The sequence below is a fragment of the Sapajus apella genome, unplaced genomic scaffold (genome assembly GCF_009761245.1).
Source record: "Sapajus apella isolate SASKATOON/1434 unplaced genomic scaffold, GSC_monkey_1.0 scaffold16, whole genome shotgun sequence".
Lineage (NCBI taxonomy): Eukaryota > Metazoa > Chordata > Mammalia > Primates > Cebidae > Sapajus > Sapajus apella.
The window spans coordinates 21,783,916-21,800,367 of record NW_022436956.1 but is presented as its reverse complement, the minus strand read 5'-3'; the positions used below and the strand labels follow the sequence as shown (position 1 = coordinate 21,800,367).

The window sequence follows — 16,452 nt, the reverse complement described above, 5'->3', positions numbered from 1 at the left end:
ACTTTCATGGCAGCCTGTGCTACCTTTGCTCTTCACCGTTCACTTCTTATAGCGCTTATCACAATGAGAATTTACATGATGATTTTGTTTATTGACCCTTATTCCCCTTGGGTGGTAAGCTTCTTGAGTCTGGTGACTAGGTACCACTGGTGCTCTGCTGCATCCCAGCATTTAAGGAAATGACTGTACTTTGCTACTCAGTGTGTCCACAGTCCACAGAGGAGTGTCACCACAGATCTCAGCCCCTATGCCTGTTGATCTGGATTTAAACAAGATCCCCAGGCAATTTCTACACACAATCAAGGTTGGAGGACCTGGTCAAACATATACTAATCATAGTAGCAGTAATAGTTAATAATACTAGGTATTGATAATGCTCCAGGCATTGTTCTAAGCACATTACCTGTATTAACTATGTACCTCTCACAGAAACCCGATGGGATAGAGAATCATGTAACAACCCTATTTTACAGATGAGGAAACTAAGGCCCACAGAGATTAAGTAACTTGTTTGAGGTCACACATCTGGCAGTAGCAGTAGCAGATGTATAGAACCAACAGTTTGTATCCCTACTGTATATAACAGACCAGTTACATTGAGACAGCAGGATGTGCAGCACAGAAACAGTCAGATCACAGGGCACCAAGTGAGGGGGAGCAGAGCTGGGGTGAGAAGGAGCCCCTCAAATCTATCTCCCGGTGGAGTGCTGGGCTGGGGCTTTTAAGGAGATCATCTAGGGCAATGGGCTAGAAAACTGGGGTTGTCCAGGTGGGGTATGGGGGATGAAAATACCAGGATGTGGAAGCTGCATTCTTTGGTGAGTCAACTTCTGGTCAGCTATAGCAGGAGACCTGGGGGGCCCAGCAGGACAGGGTGACAGGGGGCCCTCACATCAGTTGGTGTCAGTGGGTCCTTCAGAACAGCTAACCTTAGTAATTTCACTGGTATGCGGGACCTGAAAGAGTATTCCAAGTGGAAAACGTAATGATTTATGTTCAGGTTGTTATCTACAGAGCAGTTAAAGGGAACTGTAATCTTGTAACTGAGTCTATGTGATTCTGAGATAACAGACATCAAACAATTATGAAGAAGCAGGCCGGAGAGCAAGCTGGCCTCGTGGTTCATGCCGAATGTGCTGCAAACTGGAAAGAGATTTTATTTCTCTTCCTTCCCTGCTGCCCTGATTAATTTTATAAAGTTTGTAAGGATGGTTTCAAAGTGTTAGTAATAAAAGAGAAGGAATATGATCCCCAGTACCTAGCACAATAGAAGGTGCATGGTAGGTGCTTAAAGACATTTTAATAAATGCTAATAGGTGGAGATGTGAGATTTGAACCCAGCAAAATGGCTCCAGAGTCCCAGCTCTTAACCACTTAGCCTGTGATGAACAACCCCGACTTTGGCCTTGAACTTGGCGCTCTCGGGAACTAGAGCTCTAGGGTGGCGAATTCGATCGCGAGTCCATGCCCGCCCCCGGTCCCGCCCCCAACCTCTGACCCCGCCCTTGGCCCCGCCCCGGGCCCCAGGCCCCTGGCCAGCCTCGGCCTAGGCGGATCACGGCGCCATTTCCCGTCCAAAGCTGGGCGCGTCAGGTCGGTGCAGCGGGGTACCCCGGGATCCCCCTGGGAGCTGGTCCTGGACTGGCCTTCAGAGCCGAGCAGAGGACGCTGCTTTGGGCCTCAGAGCCTGGGACGGTCTCGGCTGCGGTCTGGGACCTGCTTGGAGGGCCTGGGGCCTGTGGACGCCGGGGAGCGGTTGCCGGGCAACAGTGCGGGCGGCCTGGCCTCCTTGCGCCCGGCCGCAGCGCGCGTCTGGGGCGGTCTGGGCGCGGGGCTCCGGCGCAGGTCCTCGCTGCCAGAGCCCTACCGAGTGAAACACCGCGCGCGGCGCCGCTTCGCCATCACCTGGCTCTGGGCCTCCTGCCCTAGCGTGAGTGGCACTGGCCAGGCAGTGAGGACCCTGAGATCCATGCCCTGGGAGACGGGGGTTGGCTTCCATGCACCCGCGCGCTGCCTTCTAACCCTCATATCTTTGGGCAGGTGAATTCACTGCACTGGGCCTCTGTTCCGTGGTAATTGCAAAGATTTGACCTGGAAGAAACTCTAGTGATCATTCAGTTAAGCTGCAACCCCACTCCCCGTTTTATATAGAGAGGGTGCTTCACAGTGAGCCCTCTTCGCGTGCCTTTACATCAGTCCCCAAAATAGTCCTCCAGGTTCCTCCTACCGTTCCAGTAGTATGGGTGAGGACTCTGAGGCTCAGAGAGGTTGTGACTTTAGCCAGCATCACACAGCTTGTAACTGGTGGAGATGAGGAGACTGGAGACTCGAATTAGATCACTCGCAGTTTGTTCGTGGCAGATTACGTGTTAAAAGCGTGTTGCGCTACTATGAAACCTAGCTGTCAATCAGAATCACCTGGAAAGTGTTTAAAATATACATTCCAGGCTGGGCACTGTCCTGGGTTTATTGACTCAGAATCTTGGGCTAAGGCTGAGGATGCTGTATGTATAACAAGCTTCCCGATGATTTTTATGATCTGTGGATGAGCCGTTGAGTACCCCTGGATACACCACGGGGCCTTCTCGCACAAAAACAACTGTAAAATAATGTCTAAGTTACCTGGAGCAGAAGAGACACGTGGTAACGTCACGTTCTAATCCATTCAGCCAATTTGTAGCCTTTCTTAACTTCAGAAACAAGCCAAAGGCGTATTTTAAACAAGGATGGACATTTAGATGCAAATTGTCCCATGCTTTGCTACCTGTCACACATCCACATCTAAGCTTCTGACTACACCAGCCTGTCATAATCAAAGTCAGGTGTTAGTGTATTTCTCTGTCCTTGGCAATCTGTCAGCTGGTTTCCCCTCATCTCTATGCCAGGACCCTAAATCGCAGGGGTTGATTTCGTCTTTGGAAGAACTATTTGCACAGCAGTTTCTGCACTGGAAGGAGGGCTGGAAGCTTTCTGGAAGCATTGCCAAGAGTGTCTCTTGGCCTTAAACAGCAGTTGGAGTGAAATGGATCACCCTACTGTTATTCATTGACGTTTATAAACAAAACTCTGTCATAAAAATAATCACTCAGCTCATAGTTTTGAAGTCTAGTAAGCCTGACCATTCTGTTTAGTGCTTTATTATTATTAATTTCATCATTTATGCTGCATCCCTCAGGGATTCCAGTTCACAATGGATGCTGATCAAGAGAAAGATTTGCAGAAATTTCTTAAAAATGTGGATGAAATCAGTAAGTACTAGTAAATCATAAATTAATTTCTGCTTTAGAAAGGTGGAGTAGATAAAGAGAAATGATTAAGTTTCTGGGTGGTTTGACAGGTTTATAACTCTTAGGAAAAAAATGTAATTGAAATTAAACAAGGGGTATTGAGAAGCAAGCTGTAGCCTCAGAGCAGTATTTTCTGGCTGTTAATTGATATCAGAGAAACTGTTAATATTCTGACAGGAATTCAGGCTGACTGTTTTCTTCCATATCGTGTATCCTCCTATGTGGAATCTGATCTAAAGGAGCTGCTGTTGCCCCATGCTGTTCCCTTCAAGGGTCAAGAGCCTCATTGATCAGTGTGAGGGTCCTCCTGTTTTAGAGTAGAACCTTTTGTTTTAGAGTTGCAGAGGTAAGATCAAACGGTTTTGCTTCAGGATCCATCAAATTACATGGAAGACTTATGATCATCATTCCCTTCTCTCCCTGTAGATAAGAACGTCCTTTCCCAAGCTCAGGCAGTTGGGATCTCAAAGAATATGTACTTTGATCCCACAGATCACATTCAAGAAATTCTAAACCTGTCAGTCCCTGTTCAGGGAGTTTGTCTGAGTATAGAAACAGACAAATCAACAAGCAAACAGACCTTACATCGTAAATACAAGCAATATGTTGAAATTGCTGCTTCTAGCAGATTGTATGGGTTCAAGGAATAAAATAATTTTACAGCTAGTTTGGGTGGCTTTGTAAGTGATGCATGTATAATGCCTTGTGTGCCTCACGGGCCTGCTCATCCTGAATGGTGTTCCGTGGAGCTCTGGCCTTGGCCCACCGCCACCTTTCTCTTCAGCTGGTCTAAACATGTGGCTTTACCTGCCATCTGTTTGCTCATGACCCCCACCTCTATATGGACGCTTAGCCTTCTTTTCTGAGCCTCTGCCTCTATGGTCACTGTCATACCTACTGTAGCCCACAAATACCTCAAACTTAATGTGTCCAAAATTGAGGCATCATCTCTTTCCCCCTTGCCCTCTCCCTCCCAAATAAAACTGCTTCTCCTGCCATCCCCTTCATCCTGGTCTCAGTTGGTGACACCTCCATCCAGAAATTTACAAGTCATCTGGGACTCCTCCCAACTCAAAACCCAGCATTCAATTAGCCACCTAGTTTGGTTGGAGAGCCATCCTCTCCATCCCTCCCTTTGTTCTTGTTCCTCTCACCCAGACTATTTCAACAACCCCCTGATTGTTTTTCCTCTCTCCAGTCTTATACTCCCCACAGAGTAATGTATCTAAAATGCAAATCTGACCCAGACACTTCTCTGCTTGGATTCCTTTTGCAGTCACAATAAATCCCACGCTCTCATCAGGACTTAAGTCCTCCCATGACCTTGTCCTTACCTCTCTCATCTCTCCCTACCTCACACTAGAGCAGCAATAAACTGCTGGTAGTTTCCCATGCATACCCTGCGTTTCACACTCTACACTGGGTCTTTGCCATTCCCACTGTCTCTTCCTCTTTTTTTTTTAACCTGGCTAACTTTTATTCATACTCAAAGTTCATTCATGTATCATTTATACCAGCACTGTCCAATACAGCTTTCTGTGATGATGAAAATGCTCCATAGCTGTCCACTCTGATAGCTGCTAGCCATATACAATTATTGAGCATTTGAAATGTGGCTTATAACTCTACCCTGTGGTCTAGTGGTTAGGGTTCTGTGTGTTTATGGCTGCAGCCCAGGTTTGAAATGTGGTTGGTTTTAATTAAATTTATATAGCCACATGTATATAGATTCTGTACATTTACTTCTTGGGCTCTTGCTATGTGTTGAGTGTTGGTAGGCCCTAGAGATTACAGTAAAAGAATGACCTCTTTTCATGGTATCAATAGTCCAGTGGAGAAAACAGATATTCAGCAGTAAATTCAAGTGTGCTATGTGAGACACAGAATTATAAAGTGTAGGAATCTAACCCAACTTAGGGAGGTCATATTAGTCTGCTCGGGCTGCTGTAACAAAATAGGATGGGTGGCTTAAATGAGAAAACTTTATTTTCTTAGAGTTCTGGAGTTAAGAAATCTAAGACCAGGGTGTCAGTAGGTTTGTTGTCTTCTGAGCCTCTCTCCTTGGCTTGCAGATGGGTACCTTCCCACTGCACCTTCACGTGGTCATCTCTGTGTGTGCATGTATTTGGTGTTTCTCTGTTTATAGGGACAGTAGTCATATTGGATTAGGGCACTGATTACTTCTTTAAAGGCGCCATCTACAAATACACTCATAGCAGGAGTTGTAGCTTCAACCTGTGAATTTTGGGGGGATGCAATTTCGTCCATGACAGAAATCAAATAAGGTTTTCCTGAAGAAGTGAGATTTAGGCAAAATGTAAAGAGTGAGTAGAAGTTGGTCGTTGGGGAGATGATAGGGGAGCATTCTGTGTGAGAAGTAAGGAGGCAGGAAACCTAGGAGTTAAGAAAGAATGTGGTACTTCTGAGGAACTGAAAGAAAGAAAGCCCCTTGTGGCTGGAAAGAAGAGATCAAGGACAGAAGAGTCCCATCTGAATATGGAGAGGCCAGATTAGGAAAGACCTTGGAAACCACAGTAAGGAATTTGTGTTTCCCTAAGAGCAGTAAATCCATTCCAGCTAATCTATGTGGTGGCTCTCCCCTCAAAGAGATGGAGCATAACTCTCTACCCCTTAAATGGGAGATACATTTGGTGACTTGCTTCCAAAGAGTAAAGTATGGAAAGGGAGGGAAGAGAATAACTTTACAGTGGAAAAGGCTGACAAACACAACCTCAGACAGATGATCGAGGTTAACCTCATGATAAATCACGCTGATGGCATGCATCCTTGATATGCCATGGTGTGCCATCTTCTTTGCAAAATCCTGTAACCCCAGTCTAACCGTGAGAAAATTACTAGATAAACCCAAAATTGAAAGGTGTTCTATGAAATACCTGACCAGTACTACTCAGAACTGTCCAGGTCATCAAAATAAGGAAAGGGTGAGAAATTGTCACAGAGAAGCCTAAGGAGACGTGACTAACTGTCATATAGTATTCTGGATGGGATCCTAGAATAGAAAAAGGACGTTAGGGAGAAAAACAATGAAATTAGAATGAAGTGGGGAGCGGAGTTAATAAAAAAATGTTAATTAAAAGACATGAAAGAAGAGCTAAATAGAGACATATTTGATCATAGGAAGACTCATTTGGTAAAGATGTCAATTTTTAAAATATTCTATACGGTAAATACAATTTAGATCAAAACTCCTAAAGTAGTACATACTAAAATTCAGCAAGCTGATTGCAGAGTTTACATGCAAAGCAGAGAACCAAGAAAACCCAAGCAAACTGCAGGACAAAAATAAGCAGGACAACTCTTCCTACCTGATGTTCAAGATTTATTATAAAGCCATAGTAATCAATGCATGGAGGCTTTGGTGCTGGAAAAGACAGTCGGGGAAAGGAATAAAGAGCCTGGAGTAGATTTACACACATAACAGGGATGACCAGACACGTTGCTGGCAGGGACTCCTCAACAAATAATGCTCCTCCCCTACCCAAAAGTCAACCCCAGGTGAATTAAATACCTGAATGAGAAAAAAACTTTAAAACTTTTATAAGTCACCATAAGAGTATATTTATAACCTTACTGACACAAAAGGCATACATTGTAAAGGAAAAGATTGGTATATTTAACACATTAGAATTAAAGAGAAAATATCTTCAACAAAATATTCCATAAAAACAAATGAAAAGACAAAGCATACCCAAGGTGAAGATGCTTGGAAATACCTGTGACCAGTCCAGAATATACAACTGATAGGGATAGGAGAGAGGGGAATAGTGGATAGGGGAGGGTGGTTCCCTGGCAAAGACCCCACCCTCAAGCTTGGAGATATGCAGCCCTAAGTGGGAACAGGCATTTCTGTTTTTGTGCCCAAAAAGTTGCCTTTTAGCCCACCATGCTCCCCTGTCCTGTGCCCATACAAACCCTGAACCCCAGGCTCCAGAAGCAGATGGGCAGGTGAGGAGAAGAGGATACAGGCAGACAAATGGCAGAACAACACAGCAGAGAAAAGAGGAGGAATGCCTGAACACTGAGAGGAGTTTGGTTGGGAGCAGTCAGAGGGGAGTTTGGCCACTGGATGGCCTGGCTCCAGGGGAATATCATCTTTCTACTCCATCCCCCCTTCCAGCTCCCCATCCATCCCACTGAAAGCCACCTCCACCAGTCAATTAAACCCTACATTCATCCTTCAAGCCTGTGTGTGACCTAGTTCTTCCAGGGATACTGGGCAAGAGCTCAGAATACAGAAAGCTGTCACTTCCCTCTGCCCTTTTGAAAAGGCAGAGGGTCCACTGAGCTGGTTAACACTCAAGCCGTCTGCAGATACAGGGCTGAAAGGGCACCACTGTAACACATGTCCAATGGGCCCCTGCACTTGCCTATCTGTGTTCTCCCCCTCCCCTCAGGGGTTTGAGCAGCAATGATGCCTGACCAAGCAAGCTACACCCCTGTCACACATCCTTTGAGGGAGATCAGTGAACTCTCCTGTTTCACAATCAGATCAGCTAGGCATGGTGATGTGTGCCTGTAGTCCTAGCTACTCCGGAGGCTGAAGCAGGAGGATCACTTGAGCCCAGGAGTTCAAATCCAGCCTGAACAACATAGCAAGACTATCTCTTAAAATAATGTTTTTTTTAAAAAAGAAATTATGTTAACTAATAAAGGGACAAATGACCCAATAGAAAATTGGCCAAGGATAGGAATAGGCTGTTTATAGAAATCCAAATAAGCTACAGACCAATAAAAAGATGCTCAATTCCAGTCATATTTAGCAAAATGCAAATTCTAACATTGACAAGATACCATTCCCATCCATTGTATTGACAGCAATTAAAAAGTTTAACCTAGCAAGTGATGACAAGAATGTAGAAGAATGGGAACTCCCTCTTGTACACCTTTGTAGGAGTAAAAGTTTATACAGCCATATCTTGAAGAATAATGTATGTGCACAAGGAAATAAGTACGTACAGGTATTCAATTCAGCATTTATTTACTGTAGAAAAAAATGAAAATTAAAAACCACCAGGCTATCAGTAAGAGAATGGATTACTATGGTATATATAATGGTTTCAATGAATCAACTGGAACCATATGTGTCAAGAAAAATTTCTAAGGCATCTTAACAGAAAAAAGTAAGATGCAAAAGAATGGCATATTTTATACAACCATTTAAAAAAATTGTTTAAATGTTACATACAAAAGTATTCTGATAGATTGCAAGAATGGTTACAAATTCCTTTCTTCCCATCAAGAGTGGAGGCTATTTTTCTACCTCTTGAATCTGGGTTGGCCATGTGCCTTGCTTTGGCTAAAAGGATGTTTGCAAACATGACACAGGGAGGGGCTTGAACAGTGTGTGTGAACTGGGGCTTGCGTTCATGCCACTCATGTAAGACACACTTCCCCTGGTTGCTCACATTCCTCAAGCCAAAACCCAGCGGACTTTCCAAAGCAGAGCCACTTAGATGACTGACAGTTGACCGTGGATGTATGTGTGAGTCCAGCTGAAACCAGAAGAACTGGCCAGCTGATTCCAGCTCAGATTGTTGACATAGAGAATTGTAAACTCGGCCACAAAAGTCGTGGTTTGTTTCAAACCACTAAGTTTTGATGTGGTGTGTGATGCAGCAAAATCTAAATGACACAAATACTAAGCATTAAAACATGTTGGGGAAAAGACACTATTAACTTACAAATGGTGTGGAAACAAAAATGTTATATTATTTTCTGTATGTTTGAAATATTTTACAATTAAAATTTTTCAAATTTCCTTGAGTCAGTGGGAAATAAAGAAATTGGAACAGGAAAATATCTTTAAGAAGTTTCGCTGTGAAGGGGAGAAGACAGAGCATTAAGAGAGATTTAAGGTACACAAATACATTTAGGAAGAAGCTGATCGAATGGAATCGGTTGAAAATATTGAGCAATAGGATTATTAATTGGTGATGCAAAGTTCCTGATTATGCAAAATAGGATCATGGGATCCTAAGCCCAGGATGAGGGACTAACCTCACAGAGGAATGGGCACCTTTTCCTGGTAGAAAGGAAGGATGGATGTAGGTATAGGCAGTTTTGTAGTTTTAATGGCAGGAAGTTGATGCATCTCTTTCCTCTCTGAATTGATAAGTAAGGTCATCTTTTTGAGATGGTCAGGTTTAGATTGCAAACTGTAAAAAGTCATTGGGGGAATGATAGGATGTCTTGCCTAGGATAACAAGGATTGCTGGGCATCACTGAAGGTCCAGTTGAGTTTGGACTAGTGCCCGAGGCATCTGTCTGTCTCCATCAGTACTTTACATCCCTAATACAGACTGAGAGAAGTAGGTAATTGGAATCACCTAGAACTGGAATTTTGTCTGTTAGGTGGGATAGTGGGGCAAGGGAGTTGAGTTTGTGGGCAGGATGGCTCCTGAGTGATTGACCATGGAATCTAAGCTGGATAGGCAGTAAATGAAGTCAGGTGAGGATAGGATTAAGGGCTGTTGTTTTGTGATTTTTGGAGCTGCCTATACTTACGTGTTTGTTTCCTACACAAGTTCATAAACTCTTCAAAAAAGGATCTTTTTTATTCAACATTGTTATCTATAGCATTCAGCATAATGTCTAACTCATAATGAACTCTCCATAAATTATTGTTGAATTGAATAATGGCTTAAAACCCTGTTCCTTAAAACTAATAGTTAGACTTGCCTGCAACTTGTTCTAGGAAAAACAAAAACAAAAACAAAAACAAAACAACTACTGTTAATTTTTTCTCGTTGGTTCTGCTTGCTCTATTTTGCTTTCTATTGCTCTATATTTTTTTCTTTAAGCTCTTTCCCATACATTTTATGCACCATTCTTTCTAGCGAATAGAGTCTTTTGAATATCTTGTTTGATGAAGTCATGTCCAATTTCTTCTCTAGCCAATTTAATTCAGGAGATGAATTCTGATGACCCAGTTGTGCAACAGAAAGCTGTCCTGGAGACAGAAAAGAGACTACTGCTTGTGGAGGAAGACCAGGAGGAGGATGACTGCAGGACCACCTTGAACAAGACTATGATCAGTCCTCCACAAACTACTATGCAGGTTTCCTTTTCTATTCAGAAGCTATATAAGTACATATAGTGAGAAGACCTACACCAAAGCAGTAGTTTAATCTCAAACTGTCCAGTGAGGCTGAAATGGTCTTTTGTTTCTTAGATTCACTATATTTATTTTTTATAAGAAAGTATAAAATTTGATTTTTTTTTTTTCCTTTTGTCTTTCTGGGTTATCTTTAAACAATCCTTTGGGTCTATTTTTTTTTTTTTTTTTTTTTTTTTGAGACGGAGTTTCACTATGTTACCCAGGCTGAAGTGCAATGGCGCGATCTCGGCTCACCACAACCTCCGCCTCCTGGGTTCAGGCGATTCTCCTGCCTCAGCCTCCTGAGTAGCTGGGATTACAGGCACGCACCACCATGCCCAGCCAACTTTTTTTTGTATTTTTAGTAGAGACAGGGTTTCACCATGTTGACCAGGATGGTCTCGATCTCTTGACCTCGTGATCCACCCGCCTCGGCCTCCCAAAGTGCTGGGATTACAGGCTTGAGCCACCGCGCCCGGCCTCCTTTGGGTCTATTTTAATGGAAACTTGGCCTCTCCACCCCCTGAGCCTGTGTGACATATTTAAGCTGTACTTTTAAGGCAAAGTATTCTAACTTATTTTCAACTTATAAGCCACAGCTGAGGTCCCTTGACCTGGGTAGCCTCATTCCCATAGCAATTGTGCCCATAGTCAGATCTTCTGATTTAAAGCAAGCCCCTTGAATTCTCAGCCCTTCAGTTTTGACGGTTAAAGGAAATGTTCGCAACTATTTGCCTTCTTGGTTTATGCACGTATAAATCAGAGAGTGGTTTTTGAAATTTGTTTCTTTGTTTTTATGAAAATCTACATCCTACAGAGTACAGAAGAAATAGACTCAGGTAAGGACAGCATCTCCAATTTTTATTCTTTGTATAGGATCAGTTTTTGATGGATTGTAGCTCCCAGACCCTTAAATTATTGTTTCTGGGCTTATAAACAATCTGGGAACAAAAACTTACTGATCATCCCATTCTGTTACTAGTGGTCAAAGGGAGCTGCCCTGATAGCTTTTTTCTCTATTTTCTCTTGGTCAACCTTTTGTAAACTCAATTTGGTTATTCTGTATCATCCAATTTACTCTTAGCTGTTCAGGGGATCCAGATAGTTTCTCTATTGCTCAGCTCAGAAACTCATTATGCTAAACGGAGCAAAAAAAAAATCTCCCTTCAAAGAAAAACTCTTTTAAAAGACATAATTCAAATTTGAAGCACAATCATAGCCATCATGTATAATAATACATCACACAGATTACCATTTAATGTCAAATTAAGAAAATGTCATTTTAGTTGCCTCAGAATCATGTGTGCGTGTGTGTGTGTGCCTGTGTGCATATGCGTACGTGTGGCTCTAAAGTAACTCTTCAGAATTTGAGCTAAAGATCTGATTATAGTATTTGGATTTTTCTTTTTAATATCTGAAATTACCCTGCTGTCAGAGGCCTTCTTGGCATCTGTGGAGAAGGATGCAAAGGAACGAGCCAAGAGAAGGAGGGAAAACAAAGTCTTAGCAGACGGTAATTGCCAATCCTTACTTTTCAATGGCTGGGATGATTTCTGCTAGAAAGAGCACACGAAAGCCTATATGCTGACATGTGAGGACATCTAGATTCCAGTGGTGAGGTTTGTGACGAGCTTGAGGGAATGGGACCTGGCCAGAAGGAAACCATTGGTGCCTTTTCTCTGTTCCTGCTGCAACAAGCAGGCATAGGACATACCGACCTTCAGCGAAAGCTCTTTCACTGCCTCCAGTGAAAACCTCTTTCTAAAGCATTCTTATGCACTTAGCAGAGCGAAGGGAATAGTACTAAACAGTGCTCAGAAAGTGGTGGGGGGTAGCAGTGTGGTGCCACTGGCTCGCCTAAGGCATAGATGAGGTGGAAAAGAAAAACAGCTGTGAGAAAAGAGAGGCGAAATCAAAGAAAGGGAAGGGATGGGATTGTGTGTGTTGGGGGGACATACACATAATAGAAGAATGCTTTCAACATTTATACCACCCAGGGCTGTGTGTGCTGCAGTTCTGAATGATTCCATATTTGTTGGGAAAATTAATTATTTGACTCTCTTTATGAGACACTGAATGCATAGATTTGGTCTCTGTGGCAAGCTTAGTGTGGTTCTTAGTCTCAATTTAGAAACATTTACTTTTTCTGAGAATCTACTTAGAAGATTTGGGTGAATTCAGAGAAAAAAAAATACTTGAGGAAGCTGGTTCTGAAATATCTGCAGAGAGAAACAAGTGACAAATCCCTTTTGGATCAATAGAAGCGAAGACCGTCAAAGTAGAATTGGAAAATCAGGGGAATAACGTCTGAGAGATTTTCTGATGTGTGGTGAGAGCTCACCTGTGTAACTTATATTCCCTTAGCCCTAAAAGAAAAGGGGAACGAAGCATTTGCTAAAGGCGATTATGAAACAGCCATCCTGCGCTACAGTGAGGGTTTGGAGAAGCTGAAGGACATGAAAGTGCTGTACACCAACCGAGCCCAGGTCAGTGAGCCAAGGATGTGTCCGTGGGGCTTTCTTGGGGAATAGTTGTCACTACACCTGGGAAAACAAAGATGAGACTAGATGTTGGGCTGGGAAATGTTTGTAAGAACTGGCTCTTGTTTTGGGTGAGGGGGGCGCTGACTTATACGTACCATTTGCCAGTTTCCATGATGCAGATATTCTCACCATGATCTAATTTGGAGTCACTGCAGGAGGACTTGGCAAGAGCTACCCATATCAGCTCTCTCCATAGTATAAGTCAGCTCCATCATATCACTGATGGCGACCATGCCCTTGTTTCTGTGGATAAAGAAGAAAACTAGTGGAATGAAATGACCTATGGGACCTTCAAATTCTGCTACCAATAGATTTGTCCAGCCTCCTTTTTTGGCACTAGCCTTAATTCCTAGGGGATGCCCTTCTATTAGTTTCTCATCTGTTGTATCAATCTCTCTTTAAGATTCTTTGACAGGGGTAAAGTGGATAGCCAATGGTCCTAGAGCCAATTTCTTGGAAATTTTGGGTTTCCAAAAGCTTTTATGCTTTAGTTTATGTCACAAATTAGCTCAATTAGTGACACTAACAAATTAGTGTTTTAACTGGAACACCAGTTAAAAACCGCCCAGATGTGCATTTACTACTTAATGAAGAGATAGGCTGATAGTTCTCAGCTGAAACAAAACTAGCACTTCTGACCTTATCTTTGGAAAGTAGTTTAGTTTTTGTGTGGTAGAGTTCTCAGCTGGGCAGGCCTGAAAAATTGGCAGATTCATGACATGATTACCCATGATCAGAATATGTCAGCAGGACCTGTCTGAGGTGGACTTGATGCCTTGTCATTTGCAAGAGGAAGAGGCTGCAGCAGAGTCCTCATCAGCTCCAATTTCCCTAACTCAAGATTAAGAATGTCTGGCTGTGGGATGTTGAGGAAGAATATTGGAAGCAAAAAACAGGACATTTGGAGGCTGAAAATTCTGCGGAGTGACAGTGATTTAATGATAAATAAATCCAAGCGGTATAACCTCATTAGTTTAGCAATTTGGTTAAGTTAGACTAGAGTCGAAGTGTTATTTCAACTACCTCAATTTGTGGAGAAAACTTGTTATAAGGAAGTGAGTCAGTGAAAAAGATGCCCAGAGGTTGATTTAGCAGTACAGTGTATTACCCTAACAGGATTATAAACTTTTTGAGGGCAAAAACTGCCATATACTTTCTTCCTCTAATGCTTTATTTATAGCAGATGTTCAATAAATCCTTTTTTGGTTACATAACATTGGAAGCACAGTAAGTCCAATTAAGGGAGTTAAGTTTCTGTTGATAATTCAGAAGCATCGTTTAAATGCAAGCAATTAATAGAATAATTATAGTTCCTTCTTATTTATCACCAAATTTGGTCTCTAAAAACATCTGCCTACAGATGCTTGTTCAGTCGTGTTACTCTGAAGTTATTTGAAAGCAATAAAAATGGAATTGCTTTAAAAAAGTTATATAATTCAGACATATCTAAATCAGACTGTCTATACCCCAATTCATCTAAATTAGTTACATTTTCACTGCACTCATTTTTAAGCAGCATTTTGATTAGTTCTGAAGAATCACATTAAGAATGAATGTGGGTAAATATAAGGAAATGTCATGAAAAGGTCTGAGGGAGTGATTCCTCACAGCTTTCCCAAGGAGAAAGCTTATGCAAAGACAAAGAAACGGAAAATGTGCTGCTTGGTGTTACGAACCATTTGAACCATTGACTATTTTTAAAATGCTTCCCCTGTATGCATGCAGTGTTAGAAAACACTTAATAAAGACCCTGTAAATTGAGTGTTGCTTGCTAGAGAGTAAACCTAACCTTTCATTGCTTTGTTTTCCCCCTGGAGTTAATGTTATGATCAATAGATTGCCGGTGTAATTTAGATAAATCTGGAGTTTAATTGCTATTTGGAAAAAGTAGTTATTTTTCAAAACATGCAAAAGAGATTAAGGAAGTTATAGGGTGTTTAATCCAAGCCTTAAGAGAGAAAGAAGAAAAAAAAGTAAAAAGCTGTGTATTGTTGCAACCCATAAAGACTTCTTCAGAGTCTGCATGTGTCCTGAATAATAGTGCCATGAAATCATGGCTACAGCTGTCTAGAATCATGCCAGCTTCCTCCTCACATCCCCTAATTTTCAAATTAAACCTGAGGCCCTGGAGAAAAGGATGATGCTTTATAGAACAGACAGCTCAAAGATTCATCTTCTCCGATTACTATAGAACCTGAGTTAATGAAAGCACCACTCGCAGCTTCCTTGTTGTGGGGGCCAAGAGCTGCATGATTTCAATTCATTTGCTGGCTGTTGCCAGTTCCTTCCTCACTTGGGTTGGATACTTGGATTCCCTGTGAGTTGCAGCACTGACCCCACGATTTGGCTTGTCCATGTAAATATCTCATCAGGTTCATTGTTAAGAGTGGTTGCAGTGCCCTGGTACAGTTTTGATCATGGGCAATCCTACATGTAGTGCTGGCTTTATTATTGGTAACTGATGGATCCCTGGCAAAGCCACCGCTCCTGGTGCTTGGCTACCCTTTCGTACAAATGGGATGATTGGTGCTGCCTCTCAGGGAGCTTTGCAGAAGAAGAGTGTTTCAAATCTTCTTAGTGCAACTTGGTAAGACTTTACTGACCACTTACTGTGTTCAGTAATAATGGAGAGGTCATAGTAGCCATTGTGCTTGTTTGTAAATAGTCTTTCATTTCTTTATATTCCTCTAGTTCTTGGAAACATTGAACTAAGTTTTCAATCAGTTTAGTTTGAATGGATCATGGAATTCTGAGCCAATTCTTGATTTTCATGATTTTCCCCAATTCTAAGGGGATTGATTGTAAAACAGTGCCCCAGGCATTTGATACTGAGGGTTCGTGGCGATGCTCTGACTCTCATATGTTACTCTCTTCTTGCATTTTTTTTCTGCTCTGCTCAGGAGGACAGAAGCAGTGCTTTATCATTTTTTGATAACAGCATTAATGATATATAATTCACATACCATACAGTGCACCCATTTATGATACACAATTTAATGGGTTTTTAGTATAATCACAGAGTTGTGCAACCATCACAATCAATTTTTGAACATTTCATCATCATCCCAAAAAGAAAGTCCGTCTTATGCTGTCAACTCCCCCAATCCTCCCATTACTACTCCCATCCCGAGACAATCACCAGTCTACTTTTTGTCTCTATATATTTGCCTGTTCTGGATATTTCATGTAAATGAAATCATACATTTGTCCTTTTGTGAATGGCTTCTTTCATATAGCATAATGTTTTTAAGATTCATCCATGTCATAGTATCTGTCAATTCTTCATTTCTTTTTATTGCTGAATAATTTTCCATTGTATTGATATGCCGTATTTTATGTACCCCTTCATCTCTGATGGACATTTGGATTGTTGCCTTTTGACTCTCATGAATAATTCTGCTATGAACATTCATGTGCAGGCATTTGTATGGATCTATATTTATATTCATCTTGAGTATATACCTAGGAATAAAAGTGCTGGGTCATATGGTAACATATTTAACCT

At 42.0% G+C, this 16,452-nt stretch overlaps 1 protein-coding gene across 2 annotated transcripts in view; it reads left to right on the top strand.

The window, feature by feature from the left end:
* The first annotated feature begins 1,510 nt into the window (after nucleotides 1–1,510).
* Nucleotides 1,511–16,452, top strand: part of TTC12 (tetratricopeptide repeat domain 12) — a 51,651-nt gene continuing 36,709 nt past the window's right edge. For both annotated transcript variants that reach the window (XM_032285514.1, XM_032285513.1), the window contains exons 1-6: nucleotides 1,511–1,593; nucleotides 3,176–3,248; nucleotides 10,202–10,365; nucleotides 11,222–11,243; nucleotides 11,840–11,917; nucleotides 12,769–12,890. In XM_032285514.1, the coding sequence (XP_032141405.1) occupies nucleotides 3,191–3,248; nucleotides 10,202–10,365; nucleotides 11,222–11,243; nucleotides 11,840–11,917; nucleotides 12,769–12,890 (444 nt within the window). In that variant the 5' untranslated portion in view covers nucleotides 1,511–1,593; nucleotides 3,176–3,190. The remainder of the gene's footprint in view (nucleotides 1,594–3,175; nucleotides 3,249–10,201; nucleotides 10,366–11,221; nucleotides 11,244–11,839; nucleotides 11,918–12,768; nucleotides 12,891–16,452) is intronic.